General features: G+C 33.5%; 1 protein-coding gene across 1 annotated transcript in view; it reads left to right on the forward strand.

Moving 5' to 3' along the window:
* Positions 1 to 9,288, forward strand: part of LOC110017977 (proline--tRNA ligase, cytoplasmic-like) — a 62,698-nt gene extending 53,410 nt beyond the window's left edge. The window contains 1 exon segment of the mRNA XM_020715173.1: positions 8,993 to 9,288. Within this exon segment, the coding sequence (XP_020570832.1) occupies positions 8,993 to 9,076 (84 nt within the window). The 3' untranslated portion in view covers positions 9,077 to 9,288.
* Positions 9,289 to 14,605: the final 5,317 nt, after the last annotated feature.

Below are 14,605 nucleotides of genomic sequence, written 5' to 3' on the forward strand. Positions count from 1 at the left end.
AGCAAGAGAGTGGTTGGTGGGAGGTAGGTGAGCGGTAGGTGAACGGTAGGTGAGATGTGGTAGATGAGCGGTACCACATTACAAAAATGCCCTTTTACCTTAGTTCAATAATTGGGGGTCAAAATAACAAATATCTTAGCCAATGCCTTAAATAAAATAAAATAAAAAATTCTCTCAGCTAAAGCCTTGAAGTACATTGGAGTGTTCTATGACAAATCTTCCTTGTTTTGTTGCTGAGATTTTTGTTTTGAACTCATAGATTTGTGTTGCTTTGTGAATTTTTTAATATGTTTGATTCATTGTTCTCAAATTTTTTTTGTGAAATGAAGGGACATTGTACCATTGTAATCATAAAGTTCCATAATTAGGACACGACCATTGGTTCCTATTCATCTTAAGTTTTGAGTGTGGGGTTGACACTGAGTAAATGACTCGTTTTTTCTTTTTCTTTCAAATAGGTGTGGATCAATTGTGGTTACTCGAGGCAATTTTTTGATTGAATGTTTTGTAATTCTCCCATCAAGTTTTGTTTCCATTCTCATTTCCAAATTATTCAATGACTAAGGGAAAATGGGTATTATTGTAATACAAAAGAAGGGATAATTGTAGTAGTAAATGGTTATGAGAAGAATAAAAATAAGGTTGCAGTGATGAATGCTTTGAACGAAAGTAAGTTGTAATAGTGAAGACTTACAATTTCTAGGCATTGCATCGATGAAGGCTACAACATATGAAAGTGCTTACAAAGAAGCCTAAAATCTTTGATGCTCTAAAAAGATTTAGAGAGAATTGTTTAAGTTTTCTTTTAACATTTGCCCAATATTTATACAAGCTGTGGAGAGCTTCTAACATAAATATTAAAAATCAACGACTATAATATAACTATGCAATTAATTGATATAAAAACCCACAATATTCGTTGGTGGCATTTATGATTACATTGATCAATGAGGCGGTAATGGATTAAATAAGGGAAGAAAGGAGTTGTCTGACTGATATATGAGGGGAATTGATTCAGAATAATGGATTAAATAAGGGAAGAAAGGAGTTGTCTGAGTGATAATGAGGGGAACATTTGTTTATTTTTTAAGGGTAAAAAAGTAGTTGGCATAGGCTTGGGTGGGCTATCAGTTGAGGCAGAATTCATGGGATGATTCAGAAGCAACAACTAGCGGAGGGGAGCTTGGAAGCAAACAACTAACAACTAGGAGATCGATGGTTGGTCTCTAAGGATTGATTTTCAAGGTGGAAATATGAATTAAGAAATCTTTTCACGTAGATGGCTGTGGTGGTGCAAATGGGTTTCCGGGGCATATTTAGAAGTGACAACCACAACAAAAGAGATTGCGACACAATTTTAGTGGTGCGACGATTGCTACTCTTAACATATTAACTCTATAGCTCTTGCAGCCAGCTAGATCATGTTGTTGATTTGAAAGAGATGATTGTGTTGTAGTTCTAGGGGCAATGATGATTACAGCACAAATGTTGGCCCGTCATTTTATCTTGATGAAGTTAGCTGGTATGCAGTTAAGGTTGTGATGTAGGTTTTGAGGCGGTGATAACTATGATGCCAGTGCTATTTTAAGTGTAGATCTTGATGATGACTACTTGAATGTAAACTATTCTACATTATAGGTTTGAAGATGACATTTGTGGCTTAGGTCCTTAGGATTATTATAACACAAGCATAATTGCAGTTTGTCTTAAAGGAGAGCTATGACAGAAGTGAAATTGCAACACATGTCTGATGGAGATCATTGTAGCTCTAACAATGTTATGGGCATGGCTATAGGAGGTTGCGATTGAGTGTGTGGCACAAATATGGAGGTGGCAAACATTAAGGTGTGATTTTGTTGCATCATATATATTGAAAGAGACTAATTAGACACAAGCAAGGTTGCAAGTTAAGGGTCTGTTTGGGGCAGCTGCAGATTATTGACAAGCTGCTAATCAACAGCTGATCTGGATAAGCTGCTGATCAATAGTTGATTCGGATATGCCTGTTTGGTTTGTGCTGATCAGAAGCTGATTCAGATATGTTGACTATCTGTTTGGTTTGTGCGTTTGGAAAACACCTGATTTGTAGTAATTTCTGAATAAATGATCATTCTGCCCCTGTGCAACAATGCTGTTTACGACAGAACTGTCATAGATATAATAAATCTGCTAATATTTATTATTAATTTTTTAGTGCAATCATAATTTTTTAATTTTGACATGATATTGTTTCAATTGCTTTAATAAGTCTGTTATTTTTTTATGAGAAATCTTTGTAGTTGTTTATTTTTTTAAACGAAAAAGTTATTAGTTTACCAATAAAAGAAATTTACTCACCTGAAATAGTATCCTTGATAAATACTATATGGTAAATTACATTAATTTATTATCCTGGATAAATAATATATAGTAAATTAAATTATCTGTTTGATTACTAAGTTTTAAAACTTATATCATCATTTTATTTAAAAAAAATATATATACCTTAGCATGCACCTTAGCATGCATAAATAAGGTGGTAAGGTGGTAGGTATGTAAGAATTAAAATTTAGGTGTTAGATATGTAAATATATAAAAATTGAGTGCCATGCATGCAAATCTTCTAAAAAATTTATTTGCATAATTATCAAAATAAGAAACAATGAACGTATGTATTTTTTTGATTAAAAGTAATCATTTTTAGTATAAAATTAATTTTCCATTAATACTACCGCTAAACAAGTCGAGTAACACCGGCTCTGGCAAAAGGTGCGAATAACACCGCGTAACTCACCAATAACACAAAAAAATCTAGGTAATAACACAGCAATAACACTTAAATACTATCGGAAAACAACTCGAGTAACATCGACTCAGGCAAAATGTTCGAATAATGTTGCGTAACTCACCGATAACACTAAAAAACTATGTGAATAACACCGCAATAGCATCTGAATACTACCATAAATAACACCGCAAAACACAACGAATCAACGTCTACAAAAGGCACGAATATCCTACGAATAACACTGCAATAATGCTAGAATACTGCTGCAAATAACACCGCAAATCAACGACTGACAAAAGGCGTGAATAATATCGCGAATAACACTGCAATAACACTTGAATACTACCGCAAATATCACCGCAAAATACCGTTATTCAACGACTGGCAAAAGGCGCGAATAAGACCGCGAATAACACCAGACGCGGGGAGGGCAAAGCCATAAACATTTTTTTCTGAATGCGGGACACGAGGTCGAACTCGCGAGCGGCGTGTAATACAAAAGGAAACCAGCTTATCCCGCAATGCAATGAAGATGGAGCAAGCAAATACTAATGTCAGCATTTTGAAAACTCCCTGCAGTTGTTCTGCTACACCAAACGAGCACTAAGTCTTATACATTGTTTGTTTTATGGTACAATATGTTATGATAGCTCTGAGTTTAGAAGTATATGCTAAATGAAATTTTAAAGGCATTTCCAAACATGTTGGTGTCAGAAGCTATAAAACGTTTTGGAAAAGAACTAAACCTTAAAGAAGACAATTTTGGCTTGGGTAAGCTTATCGTGTAGGCCTTGATGATACATTTTTATAGAAGAATTTTAGCATAGATCAGCAGGAGACATGTGACTTGGGTTAGAAGGTAAGTGACATGATGTCAGTGAAGGATGTAACATTTGCAGTATGACTTCATGGCAATACTTAACAAATTTACTGATGATAGTGGTAGTGTGTTACACAACCACAATCGTGCCTAAAATATTGTTATATGTATCCTTTTGAGTTTGTGGCTTGGTGTGCCATTTATCTTGACCTGCTCCTCGTGGTTTTATGACTTGTTTTTATGATGTAATTGAGGTGGATCATTTTCCTTTTTTGGAGTTTGAGTTGGAAGATAGCAGACGTTGCCATCTTCATCTTGATTGTTTGTTGGCGAGGAGGTATAATATTCTATAGACGCCGCAAACTGTTGCATGTTGAAATTTGAGTTGGTGAAGAGAGATTTGATCCGTTTATAGCTTTGTAACATTCCACACACAAGTATAAGTATAAAGTTAATTGAGTACAGAATAAACTTAAAAATTCAGAAAGAAAAATTGAAGGGAGATGCCCAATTTAAATAACTTCCATTAGCACTGTATGTGAGCTACAAAGTTTTGCTTTTCCTTAAACTCAAAGACGGATTTAATAAAAGGAAGATAAAGGATGGTTGTTACAATTATTGTGATAATCATAATACAATAAAGCTTTCAGGATAAATAAAGGTGATCATAGTAGCTCTCTTCTAAAGGTGAAGGCAGTGAACTTGAGGCGACAAATGAGATGGCACTACAAAGGTATAAAGGTTTTTGAAGATGGTTGCATTAGTCCTCTAATAAAGGTGGAGGTTAGACAACTTGAAGTTAATGATAACGTGACAAAAAAATGCATGGATGCCATTAAAGATGACTAGGCCAGTTCTTTTTTTGAGTTGGAGATGACGGGAATTGAAGGTAGTGATTAGATGCAGGAAGATTTTGTTTAGTTTTTGAAGTTGGTAAGGTTGATTCTTCTCTAAAGGTGGTCACAACATTACTTGAAGGCAACGAGCAAGAGAGCATTGATAGGTTCATCCAAGGATGGTCGAGAGTGGAGACACTTGGAGATGGGATGTCTTCTGATGGCAGTGTGTGATGTGACAAAAGAATTTTGTAAAGACATCTAGAGAAGACTAGATCAATCCTTTCCTAGAGCTATAAATGACAACTGTAAGGTGATGATGTGGCGACATGTTGGTTGGTCGAGATGGTTCTTTTCTTGGAGGTGGAGTTGGCATGACATATGACAGTGAAGGGTATTCAACATGGCTAGTCCTAAAATAGTGGTGAGTGAGATGACATAGGAAAGTTGTAGAGACGAATTATGCAATCATGTTATTCTTCCTTTTAAATGTGGAGAATGTGGAGATGGCTCTACTTAACGAGACTTGAAGGTTTTGCAAGGGATTTGGAGGAGTCAGGTTAGTTCTTCTAAAATTAGATATAACACAAGTTTCAGGCTAGAGCATGATGACGTAGCTTGGTTGTCATAGCAATTAAAGGTGATCAATTTAGTTCCTCTAAGATGGAATTGAATGACCTTAAATAGATGGTTGATTGAGGACGATTGAGATAGTCCACATAGAGAAGGTGAACTAGACGACCTTGAGTCAGTTGGCAACTAGAGAGGGGTGAATTGGATGATATGGAGTCGATACATGAATAGAGGCAGTTGAGAGATCCTCTTTAATTGATTGGCTGGATTGACCAACTAGAATTTGATGAACGATTAGAGGCGGTTGTGCTAGTATTTCTCTTGAGCAAAGGTAGGTAAACTGGATACCATATTATTGATGATGATAAGATATGAATGAAAATTGCTCTCTTATATGGGAAGGTGTGGAGAGTTGGACTAGAGAACCTTGAGTCTATTGGCAACAATGGACGACTGTGATAGTCATGATATCGAAGTTAACCCAAACCACAATACAAATGAATTTGTCTTACTTAAATTCAAAGTTTACAATTATGGCTCTTTAAAATAAGAATAAAAGAACACAAAACAGACAAACGACCCTCTAAGGTGAGAGCGGCAGGGATGGACACCATCTGTTCAGCAGAAGTGTGGACTGCTTGGGGTGATACGACAGCAGTTGGAGGGTTGGAGAAGGGTTCTGCAGTAGTTGGAAGGTTAGAGGGAGTTGTGGCAGGGTCTGGAGGGTTTGGGAAGGGTTGGAGCAAGTCTGGAATGGGGCTGGAGGGAAGTACGATAGATCTGAAAGGGTTGGGGAGAATTGCATCCTAATATAGAAGGGGTTGGAGTAAGTTACGACAGGCTTGGGAGGGTTGGAGGACGCTGGCGGGAAGGTGGCTGCAAGCAGGGGAGATGGAGGTGGACTTGGGAGGCAGTAGGAAGAGGGGAACAACCAGAGATAATCCCCACTTTAGATAATAGGAATGGAGAAACGTACCAAAGTCAGAAATCTGAAATCATAGTTAACCAAAACTAACCCTAAGCAAGCAAACAACAAATATATAGTTGATGATAGAATAGGAAGGAGAGGCCACTTTGGGCGGCAAGTAGAATAGGAAATGGAGGCCCTCTCCTTTGGGCAGCAAGTCTGGACTGATCAGCTGGCCCCAGTTTCTTTGGCTGAACCAGCCGGTTCAGCCCTTCCACCACAGGTAAGCATGTGGTAAGTAATCCACACGTCAAATAGCAATAACTTTAAAGGGCGGGCTAAAGGCTTAGAGATGAGTGGATTGGGTAAAATTAACCACTCTTCTTGAAAGTGGGGGAAATATAGGACTCCAAAATGTTAGTGTAGGGTGGATTTAAATTCTTGAATGACTTATTAAAAACAGATATTGATGGATAGACCTTTAGCATTCTTTTTTTGGAGTTTTGAATTTTAAAAATGAGGAGAATTGAGGATACTCAACACATTTTGAATGAGGTATTTATTCAATATTATATTGAAATATTTTCTATTCTTATCTACAATGAACACATCAAATCATGCCCTTTCATGTTGAGAAAATGACAAGATGATCTATTCTCCAAGTGGCCTTTTGGTATGTCTAAGTTGGCAGTCTACTAGTGAACAGCATCACTGGTTTGATTTGGGGGGTATGAAACCTGTCACTTGCAATGGATTTGAGTGGTGACAAAGTGCACCGCATTGTAAGTTTAAAACCACAAATTCAATAGAGCTGACACATAAAAAATGTGTCGTTCAGATCGAAGAGAAAAAAAATTGAGAAGTTTCATGGAAATGCAAGATTGTCGTAAACAGGGACAATAAGATTCCGTATTTTCTGTAAATTTTTCTTGGGAGCCCAGATATGCTTTGAAATAAAGGCTCGTGGAAGTTTGTTGTAATTTTAAGATCTTAAAATCTAATTAGAGGAACTCTGCAAAAATAATTGCATTATATATCGATTGAAAGGCACTATATATATGCTTGAGAAGAGATGGTGCTTGTTGAGTCGTTGACCTTCTGCCATCCATCCCTAGGCTCTCATGGGTGCAACCTATCCACGCTATAAGGAAAAGGTTGTTTCCTTGGATCAATTATTAAGGTCTGATTTATTGATTTAATACCTGAACATGATTGTGTTTGATCGTTCTTGGTGTTGTTGGAATCTTCATTGCAATTTCAGTTATAACTTCACATTATTTGGGATTCATTTTGTTCTTAAATTAAATTTAAAGCCATAGCTTTGTAGCCTGTTCAGTTTCTTTGAATTGCTTGGAGATGAGTGCCTTACTCCTAAATTATGCTTGATTAGATAGTGGTCCCAACAATAACAACAACAACTACTACTACTACTACTTCTACAACAACAATAACAACAACTACTACTACTACTACTACTACAACAACAACAATAATAATAATAATAATAAAAGTCATATTGCCATTTTGGTAAAGAGAGAATTTAATCACTTTAGTTGTGAAAGCTGATCTACACAATCAATGAAGTAGATAAAGCAGGCAGGGGTTTTAGAATTTATTACTTGGAAAATTCAAAAATAGGAGAAAATTATGATGCATAATCAGTTGTAATAAATTTCCATGGTAGTAGATATGAATTGCAAAGGGCAACCCTTATCTTGTCAAAGAAGACCTCAACACAGGCATGTACATGGTTTTCAAGAGGGAAAGTATAGTCCAATGTGATGGAAGTACATTTATTATGAATTTCATGCAGTCATGAAGTAGATTAAATATATTAAAAAGAAGTACAAGATTATTTTTATAACTATAATGTACATTGATTTTGTTTTTAGAATTTTTTTAATTAGAATTGTACATGGGTATTCTATGCGTTCTTTTATTGTTGTCTTCATTTCTAGTTTTGTGAAAATTTTGTGTTCATGGAGACAAACAGTTGGCTTTTATTTGATTACACGTTTATGTTTAATAAGAATTTGGCATATACCATATCGGGACAGACGCTGAATTGAAGTGGAGTAGAGCGGAGCGGAAGAATCTGTCCAAATTGGGAAGTTACGTGGGTTGGGGTGCGGTGGCAAAGCCCCGCGGTTTGGTACAGGGGTAATGTTGTAATTACATATTGTGGGGTAATGTTGCACTAGCAGAATAGCACATCCAAATGCTAAAGTTAATATAAGACATTACTGTTTTTTTCTTCGCCCCAATTTTCTCAACATTAATATAAGAATAAAGTTAATATAAGACAACTTTCACTGGAAAGGTGCAATATGTATTCGGAATAGCTTTCACAATCACAACTATATTTTTAAATATGATTATGTACTTTTGTGGCATGATTGGTTTACATAAAGTATTATATAAGTCCGACAGCTTAAATTCCTCGAAAGGGCAATACAGATTAGGAATAGCTTTCACAAACACAACTGTATTTTTAACGATGATCATTTACTTTTGGTGCATGATTAAGTGTTATTTAAACCCGACAGCTTAAATTATATGATTTTATGTCAAAATGGACATTTTATCATCAAAATATAAAAAATAATGAATAAGACATAAATTAGTTGTGCGTTCACCATGCTTAATATTTCATTTTATAAGAGTGATCTCCTGGATTGATACACCTAATTCCAAATGGTATGGAGATGGTTTCTGGAAATACATGAGGAAACACTCACCACACTCCAGAAAATCACTAAACAGGCTAAACCTATTCAATCCGTAGGTAAGGTGGCATGTATGTAAAATTGTTGTTAGATATGTAAATTCATAGTAATTGAGTGGTAGGCTTGTAAATCTTCCTAAAAGAAATCACAACCCGAAAAAACATGGCCTTAAGTTGAATTAACAAACATTTGTAACTGACCTCATTGGATGCATGAATGTGTAACAATGATGATGATGACGACGACGACAAAGTTGATTGATGTCTTTTAGTTTATTCGCCGATTTTAAACTATGCTGTTTCATTTTATTTGATTTTATGACCTCTAAATGATGCCTTACTGTAATTCTCTGTATTCGTTCAGGTACGCGTTGCTTCGCATCTGGAAAGCCTGCTAAGAAGTGGACGTATTGGGGTCGAAGCTATTGAACGAGTTGCCGAGAGTTAAAAGCTAACATACAAACTTTACTACTATAGATATTGAAACTGCTACAACATCTCTAACCATTTGATGCATTAACATTCCGCCATGTTAAAATATCAAAATGCTCTTAGTTTCATAATTTTTAGCTAAATATTTCTTTTTTTATATATGTTTTACTTTAAAGTCTTTCCTTTCACAATTTATGTCGTCCCAATTTTTCAATCTTCATATATTTTCTCCCACCAGTTCATGTACTAATTTCATTTTCTTTTCAATATCATTTTATAACTTGAAAATGTTAGAAATGGCTTTGATATGCTGATATGCTTGTTGTTCATATATTATTGTAACATTTTTTTATTATTATTAGAAAGTTGATTTTTGTAGTTTTTAAATCACTTACTTTTAATATAGAAGTAACCCTTCACTGCCCTTTTAGAGTTTAAGGTTTAAATCAAATATTGTGTAGTTTGAGATCTAATATATCTTAGAAATAATTAGGGCCGTAAACGAGCCGAGTTTGAGCGAGCTCAGGCTTGGCTCGTGTTTGGCTTGTTCAGAATAGTTCGTGTTCAAAATCGGCTCGTGTTCAAAATTGGCTCGTGAACAGTGTGTTCGTGTTCGGCTCGATTTATTCGTGTTCGGCTCGAAATTGGCTCGTTAAAATTAAATTGAAAAAAATATATGTAAAGTGTGGGATTTAAACTTGGACCAAATATATATAAAATAAAGGACTAACCACATTACCGCTTGAGATATTATGATTTTAACTTAGATATAAATATATATATATATATATATATATTTATTTATTTATTTCGAGCTCCAATGAGGCGAACACGAGCGAACAAAGAATTGTTCATGCCAAAGAGTAGTTCGTGTTCGGCTCGTTTATAATTCGAGCTTTAAAAATTTGTTTGTGTTCAGCTCGTTTACTTAACGAAAGAGCCGAACACGAGCTAATTAACGAGTCGAACACGAGCTGTTCGCAAACAACGAGCTTTTTTGACAGCCCTAGAAATAATCAATAGATTATTTTGACTATTTGCACTGGTGTGTATTTCATGTAGCTCTGATTTGAACCTTCTAATTTTGAGGCATTGAATAAAGCTTGTTGATGATAATGAATGTTAAAGATTATTTTAGATGGGGTGATAAAAATTAAAAAAAAAGAATTTAGTATAATAATTATATTGAAATATATGTGAGTAATTTATTAAAGATGATTTATAAGAGACTTTTAAATAGTTTTGAGTGTGCATGTAGAATGTGAACTGAGGAGCTATAACTAATGTATTTATTTATTTCAAATATGTGAAAATAATTTGATAATTTAAGCTAATGTATTGGGGTGTGCATTCGGTTGGTTCAGATAAATTGATTTTAAAATTGAAGTACATAAATTAAAATGTTGACAAAATCGAACCAGCCAAATTGAAAGTTAATTTGGTTTAAATAGATTGGTTTTACATAAATTGAAATGTATATATTTGATATATAAAAATTAAAAAACACATACAAATACAACGACCTAGTAACAAGTGATTCAATTGATAGTGATTATATGGTTACAAAAATCTCAAGTTGTAAAGGTAAAACTAATAGATTTAAATGTCTAAAATCATATTCTAATTAAATTGTTAAAAAATAGTTTACAACTTAAAGAAAAAGCGGTACAAAATTGAACATCATAAAAAAATATGTATAAATAGCATATAAGAATTATAAATTTTTAATAATACAAGTTACACTTAATTTTGAGATCTCCAACATCTATTTTATTCTATAACTAATGCTCTTTATGAATCGTCAAGGGTTTTTCTCTCGATTGTTTGCATGTTTTATTGCTTTCTGATATGCTTCAACATCAAATCCAAGTTTGCCTTGATATGGAAAAAGGATTTATAGGTCCTTTAGATGCACAAACTTATAAACAATGTTTATTGTTGCTTACCATGAATCCACTTACAAAGAAGATGTAGATTATGAAATGAGAAATACAAAAGGAAAAAAAAAATGAAAGCAGGCTATCAAAAATCAAGATATAAAAACTCAGAACCCATCAAACCATAAATAGAAGCTCCATCCAGACATCAGAGCATCAATAAAAACTTTCCAGAATCAAGACGTGACGTTATAATTTCTCAGAAATAAGCATAACCAACCGAATTAAAAAGGCACCTCCAAAAAGTCAGGAAAAAGAAGACATCTAAGAACAAAACTACAACTCGACAAGAGCAAATCAATTATTATAATAGTATCAAACAACATAACTAATTCAAAGGCACATTGAACTGAGTAGAAAACAAACACTAGCAAAAAAACTTAAAAGACCAGAGGGTAGAGAGTATATGTTCATCCAACTGTCCAGGTATTTGTACTTCTCACATAACATAATGAGCTATGATTTATAGAAATCAGAAAGCATATCAAAGAAACCAGATAAAACAAACAAGACTGGAAAGAAACCAAAAAAATTAGATGAATTGTTGAGCTTCATGAGACGATGGAAATCATCATAACTTGCCAAAAACAACCTACTCCAAAAAAATTAAGCCAAGTTTTATTGAAGAAAGAAATCCAGTAATAAAGCAACCCTCACGACTTGAATCAGTAAGCCATATTATAGCAAAAGTTAAAACCCATAAAGATTCTTAACGAGAGAGTGAATATAGTGATTCAGCTAAATAGTTCAAACTCCAAAGAATATCAAATAGTTTATAATGTCTAGCCTCCAAGTTGTCCATCAACAAGTTCATTTCCTTGTATTTTAGCAAGGCAACAACTCTGCACTTAAATAAAGTTATTGAAGGAAAAAACATAATAAAATCTAAATGACTCAAGCATATACCTCATCAGAACCCTTACGCCCTTTTTAGTTTATATAAAAACTGCAAAAAAAAATACTTAACGTTTAAAGCATTTTTCAATATCATCCATCACACTTATTACTCATCATATAATACAACTCTGAAACAATGAAAAATACATCACAATCGCTTGAAAAAAAATGAGAATATTCAATTATGGGTGTATTACAATTTATAAGCAATTTTTAAATGTAAACACATTTGATCTTGATCCTCATATAGAACGAAACATAAGCCAGAACAAATCTGAACAAAAAGGAAGTAGAAAGAAGATGTTAAAAAAATGCAAAAGTCAAATTTGTTTTAGTAGTATTTATTACCAACAAGAAATGTCCAAAATGATAAATGTGTCACATTTTCTTTAAGAAATAAGAACCTTCTAACACACTTAAATATTGTGAACTAATATTCACCTTAACACACAAATGATAAAAGAAAAATCTTAGCAAACATGTTACATGCACCGTATTTATCTATTCACTAATATTCACCTCAACACTAATAGGCTCATTTGTCAATTTTTCTCTTATCTAATCTTGACTGCAAACCAGAGCTTGCATATTTTTTTTGAGATAATGAACTTCTAAAAGCATCAAGAACACCACTACTTGTGCTGAATGCAGACTCAAATGCTAATGTAGATATTAAAACTACTAGAACATCTCTAGCCATTTGAAAGGGAATTGAAAATCTTGGTACATTAACATTCCACCATACCAAAATATCAAAATCCTCTTACTTAGTTTAAGAATTTTTAGCTAAATATTTTGTTTAAATATGTTTTGCTATAAAGTCTTCCCTTTCACAGTTGTGTCGTCTAAATTTTTCAATCATCATATAGTTTCTCCCACCATCTTATACATCACTATTTTCAAGTGTTAGACTTTGTCTTTTCTCATTGTTGTGAACATCTCTACTTTGAGCAACAATCTTCATCTTATAGACATAAAACATATCATTATAATATTAATTGTGCTATGACAACCCCCTCAGAACCTTCATACTTATTAAGGATTAACTTAAATAAAGGATTAAGAATAATTGCAAAATATATAATCAAATTCATCCTATCAATAAAACCCTAATATTTATCAAATTCAAGCAAACACAAAACTTCAACAATTTTTCGTGAAAAAATATGTTCGATGTGACATACAACAAGCTGAAAACATGTAAAATTGGCTCATAGAACTTATTGTAGTGCTCTCACTTGTCTCGTTAATTGACAAATCAACTGATCTCTTCCAACACAGACGCGACTGGTGCTTACCGGGAAGGCAACGACAGGATCGCCGGCGTTTGGAGATCCGAAACTCCTTATTCTCCTTCTGGTATTACACAATGGAATCAGAGCTCTTATATCCTCTCTGCTCGTGCGATGAGGTATATATCTCAGCTTTTTCGATTTCAAAATAGTTAATGGTGAGATTACTGTAAATGGTAGGGATCGTGAAAGCTTGAACAGAGCCCTAGAATTTGATTGGAAAAACAGAACCTTTTCTCATCTAGAGCACTCGTTTACAAAATTCATTTAGCTGAAAACCAATTAATTTTCTTAAATGCCTCATTGCCTCACTAGCCATCCTAAGATAGAACTTCTTTTCTTATGGTAAACACAAAAAAAAAAAAAAAATAAAAAAATAAAAATCTAATATTTTTAAATACAATATATAATATATATTATATATTATAAAAACAAGAGGTGTAAAGGGTAAAGGAGAGATGATAGAATTAGAGAATTATATGGGAAAGTGAAAACCCACTTGCTTCTTTTAGCTCGGTGGATTGGAAAATTTTTTTCGGTCGTAGTGTCTTAAAATACTTACCAGCGCCTCTTATAGACAGTTGGGCAAGTAGGCTTCTCGATGTAACTCTCTAACTAGGGATGACGTCTGGAGGTTGCCGAATTTTGAAGTGGATTTGGACTTTAAAAATATTTAAGATGTGGACTTTATAAACTTATAATATAGCCTAAAATTAAATTATTTAAGCTTTTAAACTTGTAAAAATAAAATAAAATATATATTTGAAATTGGATTATGAAGGCTTGCAAAAGATTTTAAAAGTTTGAATGCTTTAAATGACTTAAATTTCATAAATTGGGAGACTAAATTTTAGTTGAATATCAAATTGTATAAATTAGGAGCTAAGCTTAAATTAAATATGAAACTTAATAAATTGGGAGGTTAAACTTAAATTGAATTTTTCTTTAATTTAACTTAAATACTAAATATCATACATTGAGGTTAAATTTAAGACATTATTATTTTTAAATGTTGAAATGAAGAATTAATATGTCAAGTTTTGTCATTGAATTCGCAACGTGTTTGCTAGCAAGCATAAAGTGTTTTTCAAAAGGTCAAAGTGAATATATATCTATTAATTTATATATCTTCAAATGAGACAAATTTATGTAATTTAAGTCTTGAGGATGTCATTTAAAGCAATCTTTATTTAAATCCATGTTTAAATCATATAAATTGTCTTAATATATCAAGTGCTACGGCTGAAATGATTCAAACATATGCAATTAAACGCCTAAATGTGCTTCAACCAATATATTGAATTCTAAAATATTATGTTTGAAAATGTTGCGCGGGCTAATCGGGCTGCCTTATCTATAGGATAATATTGTAAGTTTCACTCTACCGATCTGATCCTACTCCTCTTAAGGACTGGAGTT

Source organism: Phalaenopsis equestris, unplaced genomic scaffold (assembly GCF_001263595.1).
Source record: "Phalaenopsis equestris unplaced genomic scaffold, ASM126359v1 Scaffold000002, whole genome shotgun sequence".
NCBI classification, from domain to species: Eukaryota; Viridiplantae; Streptophyta; class Magnoliopsida; order Asparagales; family Orchidaceae; genus Phalaenopsis; species Phalaenopsis equestris.